The 20,668-nt window shown below is 43.7% G+C and overlaps 2 protein-coding genes across 2 annotated transcripts; one reads left to right on the plus strand and one right to left on the minus strand.

The window, feature by feature from the left end:
* Positions 1–354: 354 nt before the first annotated feature.
* On the plus strand, positions 355–6,031 carry LOC142946584 (fibrillin-2-like). The gene is made up of 9 exons (XM_076087993.1): positions 355–572; positions 830–955; positions 1,076–1,198; positions 1,340–1,456; positions 1,587–1,715; positions 1,908–2,027; positions 2,295–2,526; positions 2,748–2,901; positions 3,059–6,031. The coding sequence occupies exons 1-9, from the start codon at positions 407–409 to the stop codon at positions 3,434–3,436; spliced, it is 1,545 nt and encodes a 514-aa protein (XP_075944108.1). The 5' UTR covers positions 355–406; the 3' UTR covers positions 3,437–6,031.
* On the minus strand, positions 6,031–19,772 carry LOC142946585 (cortexin-1-like). Its single transcript, XM_076087994.1, is given in 3 exon segments — positions 6,031–7,609; positions 7,611–8,825; positions 19,687–19,772. Coding segments are annotated over 2 exon segments (384 nt in total). The 5' UTR covers positions 7,665–8,825; positions 19,687–19,772; the 3' UTR covers positions 6,031–7,279.
* Between the last annotated feature and the right edge of the window lie 896 nt (positions 19,773–20,668).

A 20,668-nucleotide genomic window follows, 5' to 3' on the forward strand; every position in this document is an offset into this window, starting at 1 on the left:
AAAATGTTTCTGCCAATGTGCGAGGTTATCCTCAGTCCTCTTCGCTCTCCTCATCCTCCCGTCCTTTTGCTCTGTACACTGGCAGACCTGAACGAGTGCCGCGCCAAACCCGGCATCTGCCAGAACGGACGCTGTGTCAACACAGTGGGAAGCTACCGCTGCGAGTGCAACGACGGCTTCGAGTCGAGCTCCACTGGAACTGAATGTATTGGTAAGATCACAACTGCTGAACAACATGTTGTCTAACACTGTTAGGGTGAAGGTGTCACAACCTCAATTGTGAAGTTTAGCAACTGATACATCTTTTTTTTTTCTTCCACCCCTAACCGCGAACACTCCTCGTGTCCTGTTATCCTTTCCTTCAGACAACCGTAAGGGCTACTGTTACACAGAGGTCCTGCAGACTATGTGCCAGCAGTCATCCACCAACAGGAACAGTGTGACCAAGTCTGAGTGCTGCTGCAACATGGGCCGAGGCTGGGGGTCACAGTGTGAGCTCTGCCCGCTGCCTGGCACCGTACAGTACAAGAAGATGTGCCCGCTTGGACCTGGCTACACCACAGACGGTAGAGGTGAGTAGCGCGCTGAATTTAGATTCAATTTAATTACCACAATCTTTTAAAGTAAAAACAATAAAAAATAAACAGCATTGAAATATAAATTTGGGAAGGAAACCAAGCAGGTTGAGGTACATCAAGTTCAATGCTGTCACACTGTCATAAAGAAACTTAATGAGACTGGCTTGTGCTGGTTTTGTTGAATTATTTGTTTGGCAGCAAGAGTACCTGACTAATCCAGATCACTTTCTAAAATGCCTCCTTACTTCCAGACATCAACGAGTGCCAGGTGATGCCAGATCTGTGTCGGAACGGTCAGTGCATCAACACCATCGGATCCTTCCGCTGTCACTGTAATGTGGGCTACAAAACCGACTTCACTGGAACCTCCTGTGTCGGTATGGCTGATCTCTGTCCTGCTAATACTCTCTCTTGTTACCAGACAGTTTGGTTTGAAAGGCATTCAGTTTTATCTATACTGAACAGCTGTCTGGTTTTTCCCTCTCTGCATACTCCAGATATGGATGAGTGCGCTCTGTCTCCGAAGCCGTGTAACTTCCTGTGTAAAAACACAGAGGGCAGCTACCTCTGCTCCTGCCCCAGAGGATACAGCCTCCAGCCAGATGGAAAGACTTGCAAAGGTAGGTGGACTCTTAATTAATTTATGTTACAAATGAAATATTGTTCTCATATAATTCTATATTAACAAGCTTTATGTCTTTGAGTGTCCATCCCTCTATGTAATCTGGTGGACGTTAAGTGCTTTCTTCTTTCCCTCTTAGATCTGGATGAATGTTCGTCCAAGCAGCATAACTGCCAGTTCCTCTGTGTCAACACCATTGGAGGCTTCACCTGCAAGTGTCCTCCCGGCTTCACACAGCACCAGACTGCCTGCATCGGTGAGTACAAGACAGGAGGACATCAGTGCTACCCCGCACAGACAAAACGCTTTTTATCAAGGAAGAACAAGAAAAACAAAAAAAAATGCATCTTTAATTGAAATCAAATCCATTTCTCCTCTCTTTGCAGACAACAATGAGTGCTCCGGTCAGAACAGTGCGTGTGGTTCCCGGGCCTCTTGTGTCAACACGCCTGGTAGCTTCAACTGTGAATGCACCAAAGGTTTCTCCTTGGACAACACAGGAGCGGAGTGTGAGGGTGAGCAGACACAGAAACCTTTGCATTTAGTGAGAAGAAGGTCTCTCACACAGGGGCCTTTTCAATTCCAAAATCACGGGAACATGGATGAAGTTCTGCCGACACGTTTGTGATCAAAGGTGGCAGCAAATAGTGGTTGCACCAATTTGAAACCAATTTGCAATTAAAACTCATCATTTCCGTGTTCCGCAGATGTGGACGAGTGTGGCAGTAACCATCGCTGTCAGCACGGCTGTCAGAACATGATGGGAGGTTTCCGTTGCGGCTGTCCTCAGGGCTACGTGCAGCACTACCAGTGGAACCAGTGTGTGGGTGAGTTATCGACTCAGTCTGCGAGTTTGTCATGTTGACAGTAATGAACAACAAAGGCACCAGTACACAGTAGTAAAGAGGACCTGGGGGATTTATTAAGGTTGAAGTATCTTAAGGCTGCAACAATTTGTTAATCTACAGTATAATTTAATATGCTATAGATTAAAATATTGATAGTATAATACATGTCACCAGAAATGTCACCAGATATGTACTGTATCATCTCCTAACACGCTCTCTGCGCTTTTTTTGTCTTTTCCTCCACAGATGAAAACGAGTGTCAGGCATCAACAGTGTGTGGCTCTGCCTCCTGCTACAACACGCTGGGCAGCTTCAAGTGTGTGTGTCCCTCTGGCTTTGACTTTGAGCAGGGCGCTGGTGGCTGCCAAGATGTGAATGAATGTAGCAAGAGCGCCAACCCCTGTATGTACGGCTGCTCCAATACCGACGGAGGCTACCTGTGTGGCTGTCCTGGAGGTTTCTACAGAGCCGGACAGGGGTGAGGGAACAGCCATTAAACAGATCATTGCAAACAACTGGTATTTCTAGAGTAAAAACTGGTGTCACTGAACATTTTTTTGAGTAATTCCTGGTGGCACCATCTGACCATAAGAAAACATTTTACCATGTTTCATGTGCTGAGAGTTTTGCTCCTGAATTTGAAATAAACTTCCATCCCTCTTAATCAACGTGCTAAACTCTCTTGTCGTTTCCATCCAGTCACTGTATGACAGGCTCAGGTTTCCAGGCCCAGTTTGAGGAGGGCGATCAAGATGATAGTCTGTCTCCTGAGGCCTGCTATGAGTGTAAGATCAACGGAGGAGGAAAGAACGGACGACACAAACGCAATGCTGACGAAAATGAGCTCAACCAGGTAACTGTGTCGACAAACTGCTTCTCGGTGCTTGTCGCATTGGGTACGACAATTCACAATAAGTGTGCTCGGATTTATATAAAATCAGTTGTTGAGGTCTGTATCTTCTGCTACCTCGTGTTTCATCTCATCCCTTCTGTCCCTTTCCTCGCTATAGGAACCAGCAGTGAGCATGGCCAGCATAGACACCCGGGCCTCCATCCCCATGAACCTTTCTCTGTCCTCGCTGCACAACAAGGAGCCTCTGCTAGAGCTTCTGCCGGCCCTGCAGCCCCTGGAGCACCATGTACGCTATGTCATCACTCACGGCAACACCAATGAACACTTCCGCCTGCTGGAACGACGCGACGGAAAGAGTGTGCTCCGGCTTGGCAAGAGGCCGCCTCCAGCGGGATCCTACCGGCTAGAGATCACCAGCCTGCGGCTGTTTGGGCCCCGGAGACTACACCAGCTGGAGGAGCAGCACGACAGTGACTACCTACAAGGGGAAATGGGAGACGCCCTGCGCATCAAGCTCCTCATCCACCTGCACTGAGCTCAGGGCACGCTCACAATCCTGTTCTGGACTGATTCCTAAAGCCTTTGAGTTTTAACCTTCCCTTTTATCCAATAACTCCTCCCCTGCAGGACCATCCTCACCAACAGGGGTAATCAAGGGCTATGAAAGACTGAGTCAATCGGCCCAACTCTACCACCACTTTGTTACTGTTCATGTTATTATATGTTCATGTTTGGTTTTTTTTTTTTTTTTACCCCCTTACACTCCCCCTCCACTTGTATCCGACCCAGCACTCATTCTCTATTGAGAGAGCCAGCCGAGGAGATGGCCGAGAGGTGCCCTAGTGCTTGGACCACAGTCCTCTAATAAAGACAAAATGGCAGACAGGTGGTTCACAAGTCCATGAAGCACTTTTGTAGACATGCAAAACAAGGAATTACACAGAAACAGAAATGAAGTGCTGAGGGTGGCCAAAACTGTCTTGATGCAACTTGTGTTGTAGTATTAAAATCACATGCCGGATATTAAGTGATGTCTTTCTGTTTAGTGATATTACGCCTTAATATAAGGGGTTAGATGCCATCATGGTGGTCCAAGGACTTTCTCACCTCTCTGTGATCACAACACTGGGGACAAGGTTTCTTACGTCTGCCTCTCTCAGTATTGTAGTGTGTCATTTAATGTATTTGTGCTGTTTGAAAAATGTTAACACGAAGGACTGCAACATTTACACAGCATTTCAGGTTCTTTGGTCCATAGCGCTCTGTTTTATAGCTGGATGACAACTCATTTTTAGACGAGAGAACAGCGAGCTGGGTTCTACTCTGATGTAACTGACTTCTGTCCTGCCTGCGGGGCAGCGGCAAGCAGGGATTAGCGTGTTTGCGTGTGTGTGCTGTCATGTTTGGTTATCTCAGTACTTCTCACAGAGTGTGGACACCATGCTGTGATGCTGACTTTAAAAGAAAAGAGAGGGCTAGTGTCGCTCAGCATGCATCATGAGCAGGGAAATACACCTGCTAGTAGCTTTTAGACGTAAAAGAAGATGGATCAGGTCACGTTGTATTTATCCTTGTAGGGATTAAGACTTCAGGTGCACTGATTCTCGACCTGAGAGACAGCTTTTTCCTTAAGTCCAAAGTTTTTTCCGCTGGTTGGCTGTCAGAGGCTTGTTGCTTCTCCTGGGTTTTGCATTTTTCAAACAAATTTCTGGACATAAATGCTTCAGGGTAACAGAGCTGTAGCTGACAGCCCGTGTTGGGAGGCTGAACTTGACTATAAGCTGACTTTATCTGACTTCTTTGACTTGAGCTTGATGTCTGAGGTCCGAGCCTCGTTTACAACACAAAGAGACACACAGCTGAATTGAGTAACGGTCTCAAAGGTACAAGACATGTTAGCCTAAGCTGTAACTAAAGGCGGTGCTTTACAGTGTAGGCACGCACAGGTGAACACGAAACCTCACAAAAAAAACTAATGTCCATCAGGTCATCCTTCATTTCTCGTGATTTTTTTTTTCTCTCAAAGAGAAATACGGTGCTAGATAATACCATCTCATACGCTGTACAAAGAAAGTGCAGTCTTGAATCGGGATTGCAAAAAAATGTGCTTTCTTTTTTGCTAGGATTTATTTTGATTGTGTATGTCTGTCTTTTGTATTGTCTCAGTGCTGAAAAAAAACAATATTATCAAACTTGCTTCTTGAAAAGTAAATTGTATATTTTTAAGCGAAATGTAGATGTTTTTTTTTTTAAATGCCAAGGCTGCCGAAACAAATGCTTACAGTAAAACCCAATATTGAAGGCCTTTATGTGCTGTCGACTTTGTTTTGTTGAGAAAAAAAGAAAGAAGCAAAATCAACACAAAGTAAACGCAACATTGTATTTGTTTGTATTGTTTGAAACCACTGTCACCATTCAAATCAGTTGTCAGCAAATGAAATAAGAACACGTCAGACTTGAAGATAATTACCATTCCCATCATCTATTATCTCATACAAGCTTACACTGTCTGTACAATGCCATGAGGATCAATGACCATCTCCAGCTCGGATCTATGGTGCTGAACAATAATCCTTCTCTCTTAACAGTCAAGGTTGCTGCACTGCCCCACAGCCTAAGCAATGTTTATAATACATAACCATTTTTCTAACCTGGGACCCTTTGTATACTTTGTATCTTTATTGTCGGTTTGTAATTTTTCTTTTATTTGCCACTATGTTTAAAAAAGGCAGTGTTTTTTGCGTGTGCTCAGCGTCAGTGTTAAACTTGAAACGATAATGTCGTCGTCATCTGCTTGCATTGAAATGTCTGCTTTACACTTTAGAAATAAGGAGCCTGTTTTAGTTCAAATGTCCACCATAAGCCCGACACTTGTTGATACCAGAGTCCAGCTGAAAGCTGAAATGACAATCATCCAGTCGCACCATATCTACCAGCTGACGATCAATAAATCAATCAGCCATCATGGAACATCTTTTAATATGCTGAATGATCATCATTTTTGTGCAAAGTCAAAAACCAAAGATTTATACCACCAAATGGTCTGTAAAATTAGAGTGATTCACATAATATTGTAAACTTTTGTCCAGTGACATTAACGGCAATAAAGTATTGTGGGGTATATTTTTAAGTCTTGTGTCCTCAATTCTTTTCTCCTGGACTTGTGTGTAAATGTCGACGGCTAACAAAAGTGACACATACTGTAAGTAGTAATCATTTTATTTAATGTACAACATGAACAATGTGGACTTTCCACACAGTCCACCTCTCAGTGGAAATTAGGAAGAAGAAAATCCTTTTTTTGTTTTTTTTTTTCATTTTCGCTGATTTAACTCAGTGTATAAAAAAAACAAAGCAGATAGTCAGAAAAATATTTAATTACAAAACACAAGAATAGCAAAGCTACCTGCTTTGCCTCTCTCTACGCTGTGGCTGCATGACTACCTCAAAAATCCACAGTCTAAAGATTGATACAGGAAGTAGGAAGATGGCAGAAAGGAGACTCCCAAACTTGAGTCAAGAATAGAAAAATAAAGCTTTCTTTTGCCTAAAGGTTGCCGTTTGCTCCATCACCACACTTGGCAGGCTGACTAAAGCAAAATACACAACCAGTGAACATAAACTCTACTTGCTGTAATAAGAGATTATAGTTTCAATATGGCTTTTCAGTTATAAACACACTAACACATACACGGATAAAGTTTTATGGAGACTCAAACTACCTGCTTCTTAAAAAGCATCTGAAACTGCAGTTCTGCTCCAGGATCAGTGTCCAAAGTAAAAAAGAAAAGTGTGGATTTGTGGTCCTTGATCAGCACTTAACACTTTAATAAGGTTTTAGGTTCGTTAAAGGGGCATCTGCTTTAGTGTAAACTCCTTCATTTAAGTTCTGCATGTCGAGTGTTCTCATCAGAAATCAAACTATGTGGTGAGCAAAGGTGATCTTCCCAAAATCATATTGTGTTTTAATGCTGGCAAGCTCTGGAGTTTGGAAAACCTAGCCCTAAGATGATGTTGTAGCGTGACGTAACATGTTCAATGGGTACAGTAGGTCAGGTTAAGGCAGCTGTGCAGCTCATTATTTCTGTCCTTCATGGTTCAAAATTTGGGTGTTTGGCTTGCAGGGATTCCGGTGGTCTGTGTGTCTGTTACTGAACCAGACTTGTTATGCTTACATAGCTTCCTGCAGCCTCATATTTACATCAGTAGACAAGCTGCAATACAGTGATAAAAAAACAGTCATACACCAGCATTAGGCACACCCTCCTGTAAAGAGTGCATTCACAATATTATGAATTGGTACAGTCCATTTCCACATCTAAATTGGTTTTAAATATCCCGTCTATGTGCAATGAAACATTCCCCTTTCCACATCAACCTACACCAGTGCATAATCAAACTGGCCCCTCTCCAGCCCCTCCTTGTGGTCAGTCCAGGATGATGCAGGCATGCGGCTATAGGGGTCCAGCAGGATCCTGAAGCACCTGACCAGCAGGAAGACCAGGAAGAGCATGAGGAGGCCTACGAAGGCCAAGGCGGTGCGCTGCTCATTGTCCGCGCCGACCAAGGAGAGAGGGGGGCTGCTGCTGCCACCGCCAGGACTGCCAGGGAGGGAGGAGCTGGTCGGGGACAGCAGCAACTCGTAGTCAAGTGTGGGCACATTGTTCATCCTCCAAGAGGCCCGCAGGCAGGGCTTACACACCGACTGACTGGATGGTTGGTGTATTGGGAGGAGGTGCGGAGAAGGATGAGAAGTTGCTCATGAGGGGTGGCGCAGAAGGAAAGGCCAGACTGGAGATTGGGGAGTTTGATTACAATGCTTAATAACTTAACAAGTTGTATATTGTATTCCCTGTTTGTTGGGCGAAGAGCATGTAGTAGTAGTGTAGTAGTCAGCAGGTAGTTTACAAGTAAGAAGACTGCAGAGCTTTTTTTCAAAGTCAGACAGTGAAGGTGTATAAGATGTGTGTATTCTGATCACGGCCGGACTTGCAAACACATCTTCCTCTGCTGGCCAGTGTATTGAGTCAAATCAAGGTGAGTTAAAGTGACATGACCCAGAAAGGCCCCGCCCTACTGTGCTGTGACAGTGTGACAGGCGCACACACACACACACACACACACACACACAATTAGTATTAATTACTTTTCAGTATCACACATTTTGAGGAACTGACTAAACAGTGTAATGAAGCTCTACGCCTTTCTTATTCGAGTGACCGACCTTAAGGCGGTAATGTTTTTAGAGTGATTATCAGGGCCACTCTGCCACATCAGCTCTCATTCTCACTCGGAGCCGGCAGGACGTGATACTGCCTCCTGCTAATGCAAACACACCAACACGTGTCTGATCACAGTCAAGGTCGGTGTTCTCAACGGGAGTTAATAGTGTTCAGATGGACTTCTAACACCCAATTGGGTATAACTGTGTAAGTGTGTGTCTGGGTGTTGTGTCACTGAACCTGAGCCAGACACAAGGTCATTTAAAGCAACTGCCAGCAACACCAGGTGTGTGTGTGTGTTTGTGTGTGACTAATTCAATCAGGAGGTCAGTGGATCAATGGCCCTGACTATAAAACAGTGCATCACCGTTGCTGGTGTTGCCTGATAAATGCAAAGTTGTCCCTTTATGCCCGGCTTGTTGTAGCGGTTCACAGCTGTCAAGTGTTAAAACAGGTCCTCAGAAACTGCCTCTCTCGACAAGTCGAGCAACAAGAGATAGAAGATGAAGATTCTGAGAAGGTTGTTAATTGTCAGTCATAAATGAAAAGTGGCTTCATCCAGTTTGATCTTCAGTCTACTGAATGCAGATTCTGTTTATGGGGCTCTTCGGCAGACATGACAGAGCGTCGTTAACAGGACGTAGTGTCATCAGATGTTCCTCGTTAAGCCGAGCAACCAGGGAGTGACCTCAGCTCCACCCGCTGAAAAGAATAAGAGACATCTGGTTAGAAAAACATTTAGATTGATTGACACTAATAAAGCTCTGATGAGGACATTTCATTTTCACAATATAACATCAGTACACAGTAAAATCCCTTCAAAACACTGCACAACTTTTCCTTTGGGACCGATTGTTTCTAATGCGGAGCATAAGGAGAAGATTAAGTAATTCCTTCCTCATACGACGTGATCATTGTCACCCTTTACTCAATAAGTAACTGACATTAGCCATCTGAGGGGAGAACACAGCACCAGCATCCTCTGTAATGACACTCAATTAGTGAGCTGATTATGGTGTCATTACAGCCACATTAGCAGTAATGAATACATGATAATAAACAGTGATACCACATTACATCACCCTCATTTGTCAGTGCACTGTTACACTGGGACTTTTGTTCAATTGTTGACCCCCTTCATTCATTCGCTCACATGATGGAGGGGAAGACAACGTGTTGTGGAGCCTCATCAATAATCTAAAAATCACATCTCCCCTGGAGGACAATGTTTCAAATCATTAAAAGGAAACGCAATACACAACCCATTTTTTACCTGCTCAAACGTCTGAATGGAGTGGTGACTGGGCTGTTTGCTTGGACAAACGTGATAGCAATAGATATGCAGAGCACTGAGTGTGTGTGGGGGGGGGGAGATGTTTGGGAGAGACGAAGGTGAGGAGGCAGAGAGATGGTTGGCAACAGGAAGAGAGAAGGGACTTCAGAGGAAATGAACTGAGGTGCAGAGATTTGTTTAGATTTAACATTTACAGTGAGTTAGTTATTGTATGAGAGAGCATTATAAATGCGAGATTAATAAATAAACAGTGGAGTGACTCAATGTATTGAGATACAAATAGGAATGTAGGATGGAAACAAAACAGAGGAAGATGAAAAGCTAATTATGTAGATGGATAGGAGGAGGTAAAGACGGATGAATAGAGCAGAAGTTCCTTTGGTGAATGGGCAGCAGTACAGAGAGAAGAGGTTTGCTGGCACAAACCGGACTGACTCTCCTCTGCATGACCACGGTAAAATGCATTTTCATATTCTCTCTCTCTCTCTCAAAGGTTGTATATCTGCTACTTCATCGGCCAGTGTCTCCAGGGTGGTTGGTGCAACAGACTCAAGCTGGCAGCAGGATGACACACCGGGGAGGTGGCACTTGCACTGTGAATGAGTGTGCGTGTGCGTGTGCGTGTGTTCTAGCTCGGCGCTGCCTCCGACTGATGCGAGTTGCAGAGCCCAAAAATAGGTCAGGAAACCTTGAAACTGTTGTCAAGGACATTGTTACGGCTGACACCGTCACACATCTGCAGCTCCAGATCAGAAAGGCTCTCCAGCTGTGAGACTCTTTTTATCGTTAGCTTTGAAACCACACTTATGGCTTGTACAAAATGTTTAGCTTATTAGGTAAAATGTTGTTCGGCAGTCACTCTTCACACCGTTCTTATAGGTTTTTTTGTATTCTATTCCTTTCACCTCTCAGAGCATGTAGCTACTAATACAAGCAGCCTTTGCGTGTATAAAAAGCAATTAAAGACCTTAAACCACCACATGATCAAATACCAAACCTTGCCCAGGACGGATGCTCACTGCACAGGAAAAACTCATGTAAACACTGCAGTGATGCAGACAGACCAGTCTAATCCAGCCGTGAGACGATCAACTACCCACTCTCACTCACACACGCATTAAAACACACACTCTTGAAATATAAGTGGGCAAAAAAGAACATTGCTGACGAAACCCCACAAACGGATCATTTCCATTTTGAATGTGGGAGGAGCGGCTAAAAAGGTCCACACACAACCTCCTCATCTGATCCTATCCACCCTGTAATTATTTTGTGGCAGCATTTTCCATTATCTCTCACTAACTCATCACTGAGAGAGAGTAGATGATAAATGGACTGAAGAAAAGGAGGGAAGAGGGTTAAGGTTGAGAGAGAAAGCATTTGTTCCCTTTGAAATGGTGAAATGCCTCATTGTATACAATAATAGGTATACCATTACTTCTACATATTGTATATTGATTTACTTAAGCAATTAACTGTGGTCACAAGTGTAAAAATGGTCGATTTTATAAAAAGGAAGTTAAAATGGCAACAAGCCTTTGTAGAGGCAGTGGTCAGAAATCAGTCATGGTCTACCAAGGTGTGTGTGTGAATAAGTCATTGGGCGGTAGAGGGAGGACAGACAGATTGCTCAGTTTATTTTCCTCCTCGTTAAGTCTCGCTCCCACCATCTCCCTCCATCAGTCTCACACACTGTCGTCCATCAGCCATCGTCTTGCTCGACTCGCATTAGCTCTCGCCCACTCCATTTCTCCTCCAGGACACTTCTTCAAAGCACCGTCGAGACCCCCGAGTTGAAGGGAAGCGAAGCAAACACTCGTCAGTCTTCATCAAAAAGCCCTTAAATGGACGCCTCTCTCACACATGCATACCCACACACACACGCAAGTGCACCAGAGGGAACTCATTCGGATTCAAAAACACACAATGGAATGAAAGCACACACTTAAAAGTTGCCTCCCTTAAGCTAACTTGCATACATTGAGGACAGAGATTCGAGATCACACACACACACACACACACACACACACACACACACACACACACACACACACACACACACACACACACACACACACACACACACACACACACACACACACACACACACACACACAGAAAATAATGTTGTTACGTCTCAGGTGACCAAGGTGTCACCTTTTCCCTCATCTATCCACCTCCCACTCTCACGCACGTGCGCGGTTTTAGTGCTTTGCACTCTTTAATCTACAATCAAGTCCAATTGAGATATTTTAAGCATTTACTAATGAACAATATTTGTCAACAATTCTAACTTCTCCTATGGAGACATTGAAGTGAAGTTTATCCATTTAGGCTCATAGAAGTAGATATTCGAGTACTGGTCATATTTGACATCTGAGCTGCATTTGGGTGGAAAGGGCAAATCTGTGAGGTTTCATTACACTTCAGTGGGATGGAAGTTTTGTTTTCTGTTGCAGTGCCAAGAAGAAAAAAACAAAACAGGGACATTTCAACAAAAATCAGACGGACATTGTATTTGCCTCATTGCTTGTTTTGAAAGCTGTCTGCTCTCTCTCTCCCCCCCCCCCATCTCTCATGCACCCACACAGACACTCTGCCAGAGTCACACATTTCACATTAAAACAAAGTATGTTCTTTTCAGAGAGGAAACCACAGACCACCACTGTTCTTCCTCTTCAAGCACACAGAAAGCCAAAACAAGCCAGCCACCACTGGGGTCAGTGCAGAGACAGCCTTGATTTGTCATTATTTATAGCCTGAGTAAAGCCACTCTCTGAAAGTAATTAGACCTCAGTAACAAACAGAAAGGGGGAAGAGAGAGGACAGAGAGAACAAGCGGAAAGAGCGAAAGAAAAAGTGAGAGAGAGACGGTAAATGTTCCGAGTCTCAGCCACAGCCTGCTGGGAATTGAGTTAACCCTTTCCAATTTGCTGCTTACGAAGATAAAGTGGGCCTGAAGAAAAGGCAAAAGAGAGCTGCATGAGGTCCATAAGCTCAGGTGGGTATCCCTGTTCACAAAACAGACATACAGAAACATAGAAACTGGACATATTGTCAAAAGGGGCGGGTGGGCTCAGTGAGAGTGAATCGATACCATCCATCATTAAGCCTTATAGACAAGTTTGATTTCTGCTGTGATTTGTGGGTGTCTGGGTTCATGCGTCACTTCAGGGAGCTGACGACTGCTTTGTGTCTGTGGCTAACGTGGACGATGGGGACCAGGTCACCTTGAGCTGCGAACAACAAACAGACTTTATCTGACTTAACCTAGCGTTGTTAATGCATCTTATAAAAGAAGGGATTCACACACAAATTCACAAACCAAAACATGCCCGTCTTAAGTTTTTTTTTTTTTTGTAGCGCCTGAGAGAGACAAAGTGTCGTTTCTCTTTAGCAGCTCAGCTCAGGGCCAGCCAGCTGATAGCAGATAGCCCCCGTCATAATTAGGCTCAGTAGCTACAGTAATGGTGATAAAGTTGGGCAATTAAATATTCTGCCGTTTCGACACAGCCGGGCATTTGGCTCCGAGTACACACTTGCTTATGTACGTGTATTTGTGTGTGAGAGACGGATGTAAAGACACATTGAGAGAGAAAGACAGAGAGAGAGCGAGAGCCCTGTTCCTTCACTGAGTACATGCAAATGAAAAACTGTGGGTGTGGAAAACACTCAAGACTGCTGACCTTTTAAAACAAAAAAAGGGTACAGCAACAGAACAAAGAGGGCAATACACTTTAGATTGATATATTCTTCAAGGACCTGTCCATTGTCATAAACACATGCACTTTCTCACTGCTCATTCCTCATCAAAATTGAAGTATGGATCTCACTGCGGGGTGTTTTTTAAAGAGAAAAAGTGGCCCATGACTGTAGGAAATCAGCTCACGGAGAAACTTAGTGAACCAGGAGAAATGAACAAGGGACGGAGATACGGAGAGAGAGACAAATGCAGTTGTGCACAGATGAAGGAGCAACGGGGGAAAAAAACAAGCCCTTTGTGATTGTCAATGCAGCTGAGCAATTCCATCTTCGAAGCTGCCAGCAATCTATCATTTTATCACTAGCCCAGATGAACACGAAGTCTATTTTCTCTATCAGCATATTTAGGGTTTTCAAGGTCACTCCAGCATCAATATTCAAAGTATTCAAGATTCAAGATAGTATAGTATTCATTTTGTGCAGGACGAGCTTTCTGATTTACCTAAATACAACGAGGCCTGATTAGGCGCAGCTGCTGATCAAAAAGTCTGCCCTGACGGGGTCACCTGCTGCAGGTTTCTCCCAAAAACACCAAGCGGGATCAGACAGCAGGGAGGAGGAGCAAGGGGGGGGACCTCCCCTCTGTTTAGTCTCCAACCTGGTCCGTCCTCTCTCCTGGTTATTTGTGTCACTCTACCTGACAGCCTGAAGCACTAGCGTGTCTGACTGCCACTGGGAAATGCTCTGAGGGACTCAATTCTGTATCTCTGTGGAGGAACTGGATGCTGGACGTCCTCCTGCCGATCAGGATGATCAAAACTATCGAATGCATTGTCCTGAATACTGCGGGATGCAATATATGGACACAAAACTAATTTGCTGGCATGCAGAACACCCATAGAGACACATACTGTACATAGAAAAGATGTGCAGATGCAAACCCAGCTCTCACCCTCTGACTGTACATACAGTCATAAGTGTATTTGTATTAGCGTCCTGATAGGCTAAGAAGCACATCGTTGACTGTGGTGTGTTGACAGTATTTGAGCCGCAGCATCTTGTCTTTCGCTCCAACTCACAATCTGCCCTGCTCCTCAGTCATGTTCTTCCTTTGTTTGATTCTGTCAGGTTTCGTGTTTCCTGTTTAATTTGGTTACTCACCTCTCCTCTAGTTGCAAATCACTTCACTTCCTGCCTTTGTGTTTTCCCACCAGTTTTGATTGTCTGCCCTGCCCTGATTGGTATCACCTGTCCCTCATTAATCCTTCTCTCCTGCCTATCTACACACCTGCTCTGAATAAGCCTAGTTAGTTCATCCCAGCCAATCAGCTCCTTTCCTGTTCCTCCCCTGCCAATCAGCTCCCTGCCCGTTCTCTTGCCTATTAACCTCATTCCCTTCACCGAAGCTTCTCCACCTGCACTTCATCCTCTTGTCACGTCAATTTGTGTTTAAGTCCTGTTTTTTGTTATGTTCAGTTCTGTCTTGCCTGCACTGAACCTTGAATTAAAGTCATTACTCTGAAAGTCCTGTTGCCTGTAGTCTCCTGTATTTGGGTCCACATTCTCCACTCTTCATGACACTGACATTTGCTGTGTTTCTCTCCAATGAGCCGGAGTAAAATATATACATTTTACTCTGCTATTTAATTTCCATTTATGCTTAAGAATCAGCCTTACCAGCAATGGACAACAAGAGTGCAAGGGAGTGTGGGAGCACAAAGACTGCTTGAACGACTATAATATTGTAATGTAAGTTACTAAACACACACAGCAGGTTGTTTATGTACGGTATATACATGTAAACTATATACTTCGTGCTTAGTTTTATATTTGACAATAATGGATAACACCTGGACCAAAATAGCTACACAGAATTTAAATGTGAACGCTTAGTATTCCAGTGTCTTAAACTACATTCTCTGAGGTGTCTGACAGATATAAAATACAGTATGTTCTGCATTTATGGGATACATAGAGCGCTGCATGCATTCCTTAACCTGTGTCATTTTCATGAAAAACATGGTTCAAAACATGCATAAAAAAACAAAGCATAACGTTGAAGTCTAAAGGCACAAATATTAGACTTCAGTGTCATTTCCTGCTTTAAATTTGTAATGAGATACTAAAAATATATATACATATTGATTCCTTAATTTATTTCATGCCATCTTAAATGCTGAAATAACTTGTGGTCTAATTCTAAATACACCTTCCCAGAATGTGTCCATGATTCACAGGCTCACAAGAAAATTGCATAAAAACCACAGAAACGATTTCAGGTCATCCTTTCACGAGCTCAAAAGACCTTTATTTGAGAACTAAGAATATCACATCTAGTGTTCGCTGGATCTGCTGCGCCCTGTGCAATAAAGCGGGCTTGTCAAGAAAAATAATAACGGCAATAAAAATAAAATAAAAAAGACTAAATGCATACACTCACAGAGCGAACCCATTTGTGAATTTTATTTCACCAAGTCATGACTCTCTAAGCTCTAAATTACTTTTTTTATTTCTTCCTGTTGTGAAGCACCTCGGAGGCTGACTCAGAGGGAAAGACTGTCCTGAAACACATTTGTCGCTTCCAGCCATCTAACTCACTGATGCTGGCATGCTGACAGGCAGCAAAAGAACCCACCTTTCTCTCCTTCACCTCCACCACCACCACCATAATCAACTCCGTCATATCTGACCATCATTTCCATCAATCCCTTGCAACACTCGCCCGCCTCTCGTCCCTTGATTCCTCTGTTTTGAAAGTCTCCCCACCCTCCTTTCTAAAAAGAATCCCCTCTGTCCCACCAGTCGGGGTGAACAAATGTCAGCCCAATCATATCCAACTACATTCTACTCACAAATCACACGCATGAAATATTCACATACAATGATGAGGATGAAGTGGTGGCAGGTGGAGTGTGTGGATGTGAGATTGATGAGTCAGAAAGAGAAGAAAAAGTTTTATGTCAAGGATTATTCTGTATTAATTCAGGGAGAAAAGGCAATAGAGAGAACAGAAGGAGAGTGCGAGTGAGCATGAGAGCAGCTAACACGACCCATCCAACCCTATAATTCACCTTGAAAGACCCCCTGCTGCTGTCACGATGGCTAACAGCGCAACACACCAAACGGGAAAGACCGGGCGGTGAGGTGAGAGGGACGTCAGATGAAAGAGGAGGTGAGATAGGACAGTAAACGGGCAGAAGGGAAGCGGAGACAGAGCGAGAGAAAGGGTAAAAGCAGGGAGGAAAGGTGGAGAGCAGAATGGTAATCCCTATGATTCACGTCTGCATTCAGACAGAGCAGAGGTCTGCAGCTAACCGGGGAGCACAGGGAATAGGGTGGCATCAATCAGATACATCTGGAGGTAAGAGGAAGGGGGGGAATATAGAAATGTCAGCACTCTTAAAGTCAGAAGACAGCACTTTCCTTCCATCAAGCAGCCACTCTGTCAAGTCCAGTACGACTGAGCAGAGCCTGTGCCAGCCAGTCAACCGGCCCACAATGAAGACCATATATATTACATGCCCTGCCCGCACAACACTCGCTCAAAATCAAGGTGGCAGTGGGCTTAGAGTCAGCATTAAGGAAGGCTGAAACTTTTTTTGTAGACGGTAAAAGGAAATGACCCGGGACGTCGGAGCGAACTTGAGCCAGGATGTAAAACAATGCTTTTCAGTCGGGGATGAAAAAAACACACTTGTACCACACCCATGAATGTGAAAATACAATATCAGGGCACAACGCCCGGTAAATCCTGTCAACCTTTTGAAAAGAATTGGAGCTTTAAATACTCGACAGTGGCAAAGTGCTGATTCAAACGGTGAAGCTGAAAGAACTTTGCTCAGCAGGGTGCTGCTGACTGCTCTCATCCCCGCTGACAATTGAAGCCACCAGTTGGACTCCTAAGCACGGATTAAACACCCGAAGAAAAGTCATCACAAAGACACAGATATATCACCTTGCTGAAGTGGAGGAAGTCATTTCAGCTGATTTGATTACCGAGCTTACAGTGAGGTAGAGAGAGAGAGAGAGACCCTAAAGCCTCGCAGACCAGAAAAGGGAAGGCCAAACGACATCTGGGGCAGATGAAAGAAGAGTTTATCTGCACACTTTACTTCATGGTCCATCAGCAGATTTCATTCCAATAAGTGAATTGGCCCTTTTCTAGTATTTCCAGGTGAGTTAATAGACTCGTGCTGCTCTGGGGTCGAAGGGGCTATCTGGAGCTGACACAACAAATCCTGTCGTTTATGAAAGGGCTATACACTAAATGATGGGGTTGATGAAGATTTGATGGGCGATCTTCACCAGGAAATCAAAACTGAAACATCTTGGAGGATCGCCTCCCTCTTGCTTGTCAAGCTTGACGGGCCCATGATGACTCCGCTGCGTCTCCTCTGTGCAGAGACACAAGTCATTGTGCACAGAAGACGCTCCACCTTCCTGCTGCCTTAGTGCTCATGTGAGCAGGAGGCGTCTCTCCACGGGACAGCAAATAGGAGCTTTATGAACCCATGTGCTACGTTGCCACATTTCATAAAGCCAAATTGAATCACGCTCAGTGTGACATTGCTATTATTTCAGGGTTAATACAATGAAGTGCCACAAAATGTGCAGGTGATTTCTTGTTCTGTGCTTCAGCGTGAAAAAGTAATTGAAGTACTGAACCGTACTACCGCATTGGAGTTTAAATTATGGCACTCGGAACATCGCAGCAAAGACACTCTAGTGACTTTACTTTGTCGCTCAGCTGCTTTCAAATGAGGCCTGAACAATTTGATAAAACAACCACGTTGGTGAGCAACAGAGAATAAATGATATAAGATATGGAACCTAGAGAGAGAGACCGAGTGAGACAGCCGTGTGGTGGAGAACCTGATTCTCTAATGTGCTCCATGTAATACTGTATATGCTGACAGGGGTGTTCGGAGGGCTTTGTGGGTAAACCCTCCAGGGTTTTCTCTGTCCTCTCCATCTCTCCTCTCATTACAGGCCATTACATGATGACACTGATGAGCTTCCTGCCGATCAGTGTCACCGTACCGTGCAGTCCATTTATCACAAGTGGTAAACGGAGAGTGGTCAATAAAGTAAAGTAACCACAGACTCCACTTGCATGATCTCATTTTTAAGATTATTTATCAACCCCTTAATGTACAATGTTCCCCTTTTTGTTTTCACATTATGTATTAGCTTGTTCCAACTCTGCAAAGCTGTTTACATTGAGTAAAAATTGAAACCCAAGATCATTGCCTTGACTCGAAATATAGATGTGTCATTTTGTCTTGACATGTTTAATTTCTTTGAACACTTTGGGTTTATTCTAAATGTTGGGAGTTTAGAATCAGGTTCTGTGGGTATGAACAATGTTACAATGCAGAGCATGTCTTTGTAATGAGCATTCCTATAACTTATTGATTAAACAGAGAGAGTTGACCAGCTTTCCACCTAATGTGCTTACACTTTAATCTGAAACTCAAACTGGTCTAAGAACACCAGAACGCTGCCCGCTGCTCAACAACCTCAATCCAGATTTTAGATAACAAAAACTCAGATTGCTCATTCCTGTTAAAAAGACGTGCTTAATTATTTAGCAGTGGTCACTGTCACACGAGACGATGTGGATGGAAGAAGCCAGGAAGGCCGTGGTGCATCCAACGCCTAGCACAGATTTCAGAGTCCTGGTGGGTAAATGATAAGGTGTAAATGGGCCAAAGTCAACACCTCCATGGCCAGTATGTGGATCACATTAGACAATAACCGAATGGAGTCGATCATAGAGTGCCAACGCAGTGCTTACAGAGGTTGTTTTTTTTTCATATCCGCATCAATAGCAAACCTGAAAGAGCCAATGAAATTCAAATATACATTATGTGGGGAAATTAGATTTTTACTCTGAGTGACAGTTTTAAATTGAACATATTATATATATTGGTGTGTACTGCTACCTGTTGGATGTTTGCATCTGTGCTCTCCTAATGGGGGGAGTTGCACACCCTATCTCAGCAGGGTAATTCAATCCACATTTCCTGAAAGTGCTCCTTGCTTGAAGCTAAAAGGGGGAGAAGGAATTCTGTCTTGCCACTACAAGCATTGTAGTAATTTCATGGCACATTGGTCTATGATGATGGCAACCTGGTGATTTCAAATAAATCGAAGTCAGCAGGTTTGGTACAATGATTCCCAGTATAGCTGTCAGGTAGTGTTGTCTATTTCTGGCTGGACACATACCACCATGATACAACGTTCACAGGTAAATTGTGTCAGCTAATAGCATGTTTTAAGTTAAAAACAGACACAGTAGACCGGATTGCAAGAGAATTGCAGAAATGCAAGAACTTCAAAAGTTTGACACAAATAGTACCAGAATCGACGCACAAGACACAGCGATATCTAAAATTCAAAACACATGCAAGTCATTTTCAACGGTGTTTCGCGTCTCAATCTCTTATAGATCCATGTCCGATAGTGATTGATCTTGCTTTAACTCTGCTGTTTTTTGTTTTGTTTTTTAGATACAGGCGTTATAAACATCGCGATTGCAAATAGAGGCTGGAATATTACACAAACCTGAGCAGGCGTGTTACCGCGGTGTCCGAACAGCTGCAGCTTCAAACTTTGTGATGCGCTCGTCTCTCCTCTTCCTCTTCCTCTTCCTCTTTATCTTCCTGCTGCTGCTGAGCGTTGCTTTGCGAGGAGACGCGACGGGAAGCAGCACGAGTCTCCTAAAGCTCCCCCCACCCACTCCACCGCCCCCAGAGCGCACAGCCAATCACAATAATGCATAAATAAATCATACACAAAATACATGTTCTGGTGGGGGAACAAATACGGAAGTACCTCTGGTAAATTTTGCAGGATTTGTCACTGCACAATTAACTAGTATTTCTTGTTTGGAAACTGTATTCTCTTCTTTCTTTATAAAATGTATTTAGTAAATTGGGGGAAAGCACATAATTTAATTTCAATGTTAGGTGGGTTCTTTTTTACAAGCCCTCTGATATTTTTTCAACCCACCTGTGCATTGTCTTGTATTATTGTATATCTCTTATCTCTTTTTGTTTTATTTCATTATATGGACAAATAAGGAACCAAAGAATCAAACCTCCCTGAGGAATATTACTCTCTGTGAATATGGTCATGCATAGATAAACTTGTACTCCTGGGGTACCATTAACTGACAATTACATGTCTGTTATATATTCCAGCCATGTACCTGTGCCTCTGTGAGATTAATATAAATATTAAACCCTTATGATCCTGTTATACAAAGCTTGAAATGCAGGAATAGCCCAACACCGTGCATCTCACGTGACTTCACACAAATGACCCTTCCACTTACTTCTTCTTGTCCTCAACCATTTTGTTCTTGAGCAGCTTGTTCCACTCATCACATGCTCCTCTGCTGAAGTCCCTTCATTGAAAGACCAACCCAGATTGCGTGGTTCACCTCAAAACTGTAGCTGTGTGTGCAGCTTATCAAGTAAACTCACACCATTTTTAACCCACTCTGCAAAAAAACTTCTTGTCTTGAATCAATATTTAAAAAGTA

Source organism: Anarhichas minor, unplaced genomic scaffold (genome assembly GCF_050575085.1).
Source record: "Anarhichas minor isolate MPS153535 unplaced genomic scaffold, ASM5057508v1 ptg000010l, whole genome shotgun sequence".
In the NCBI taxonomy this organism is placed as follows: domain Eukaryota; kingdom Metazoa; phylum Chordata; class Actinopteri; order Perciformes; family Anarhichadidae; genus Anarhichas; species Anarhichas minor.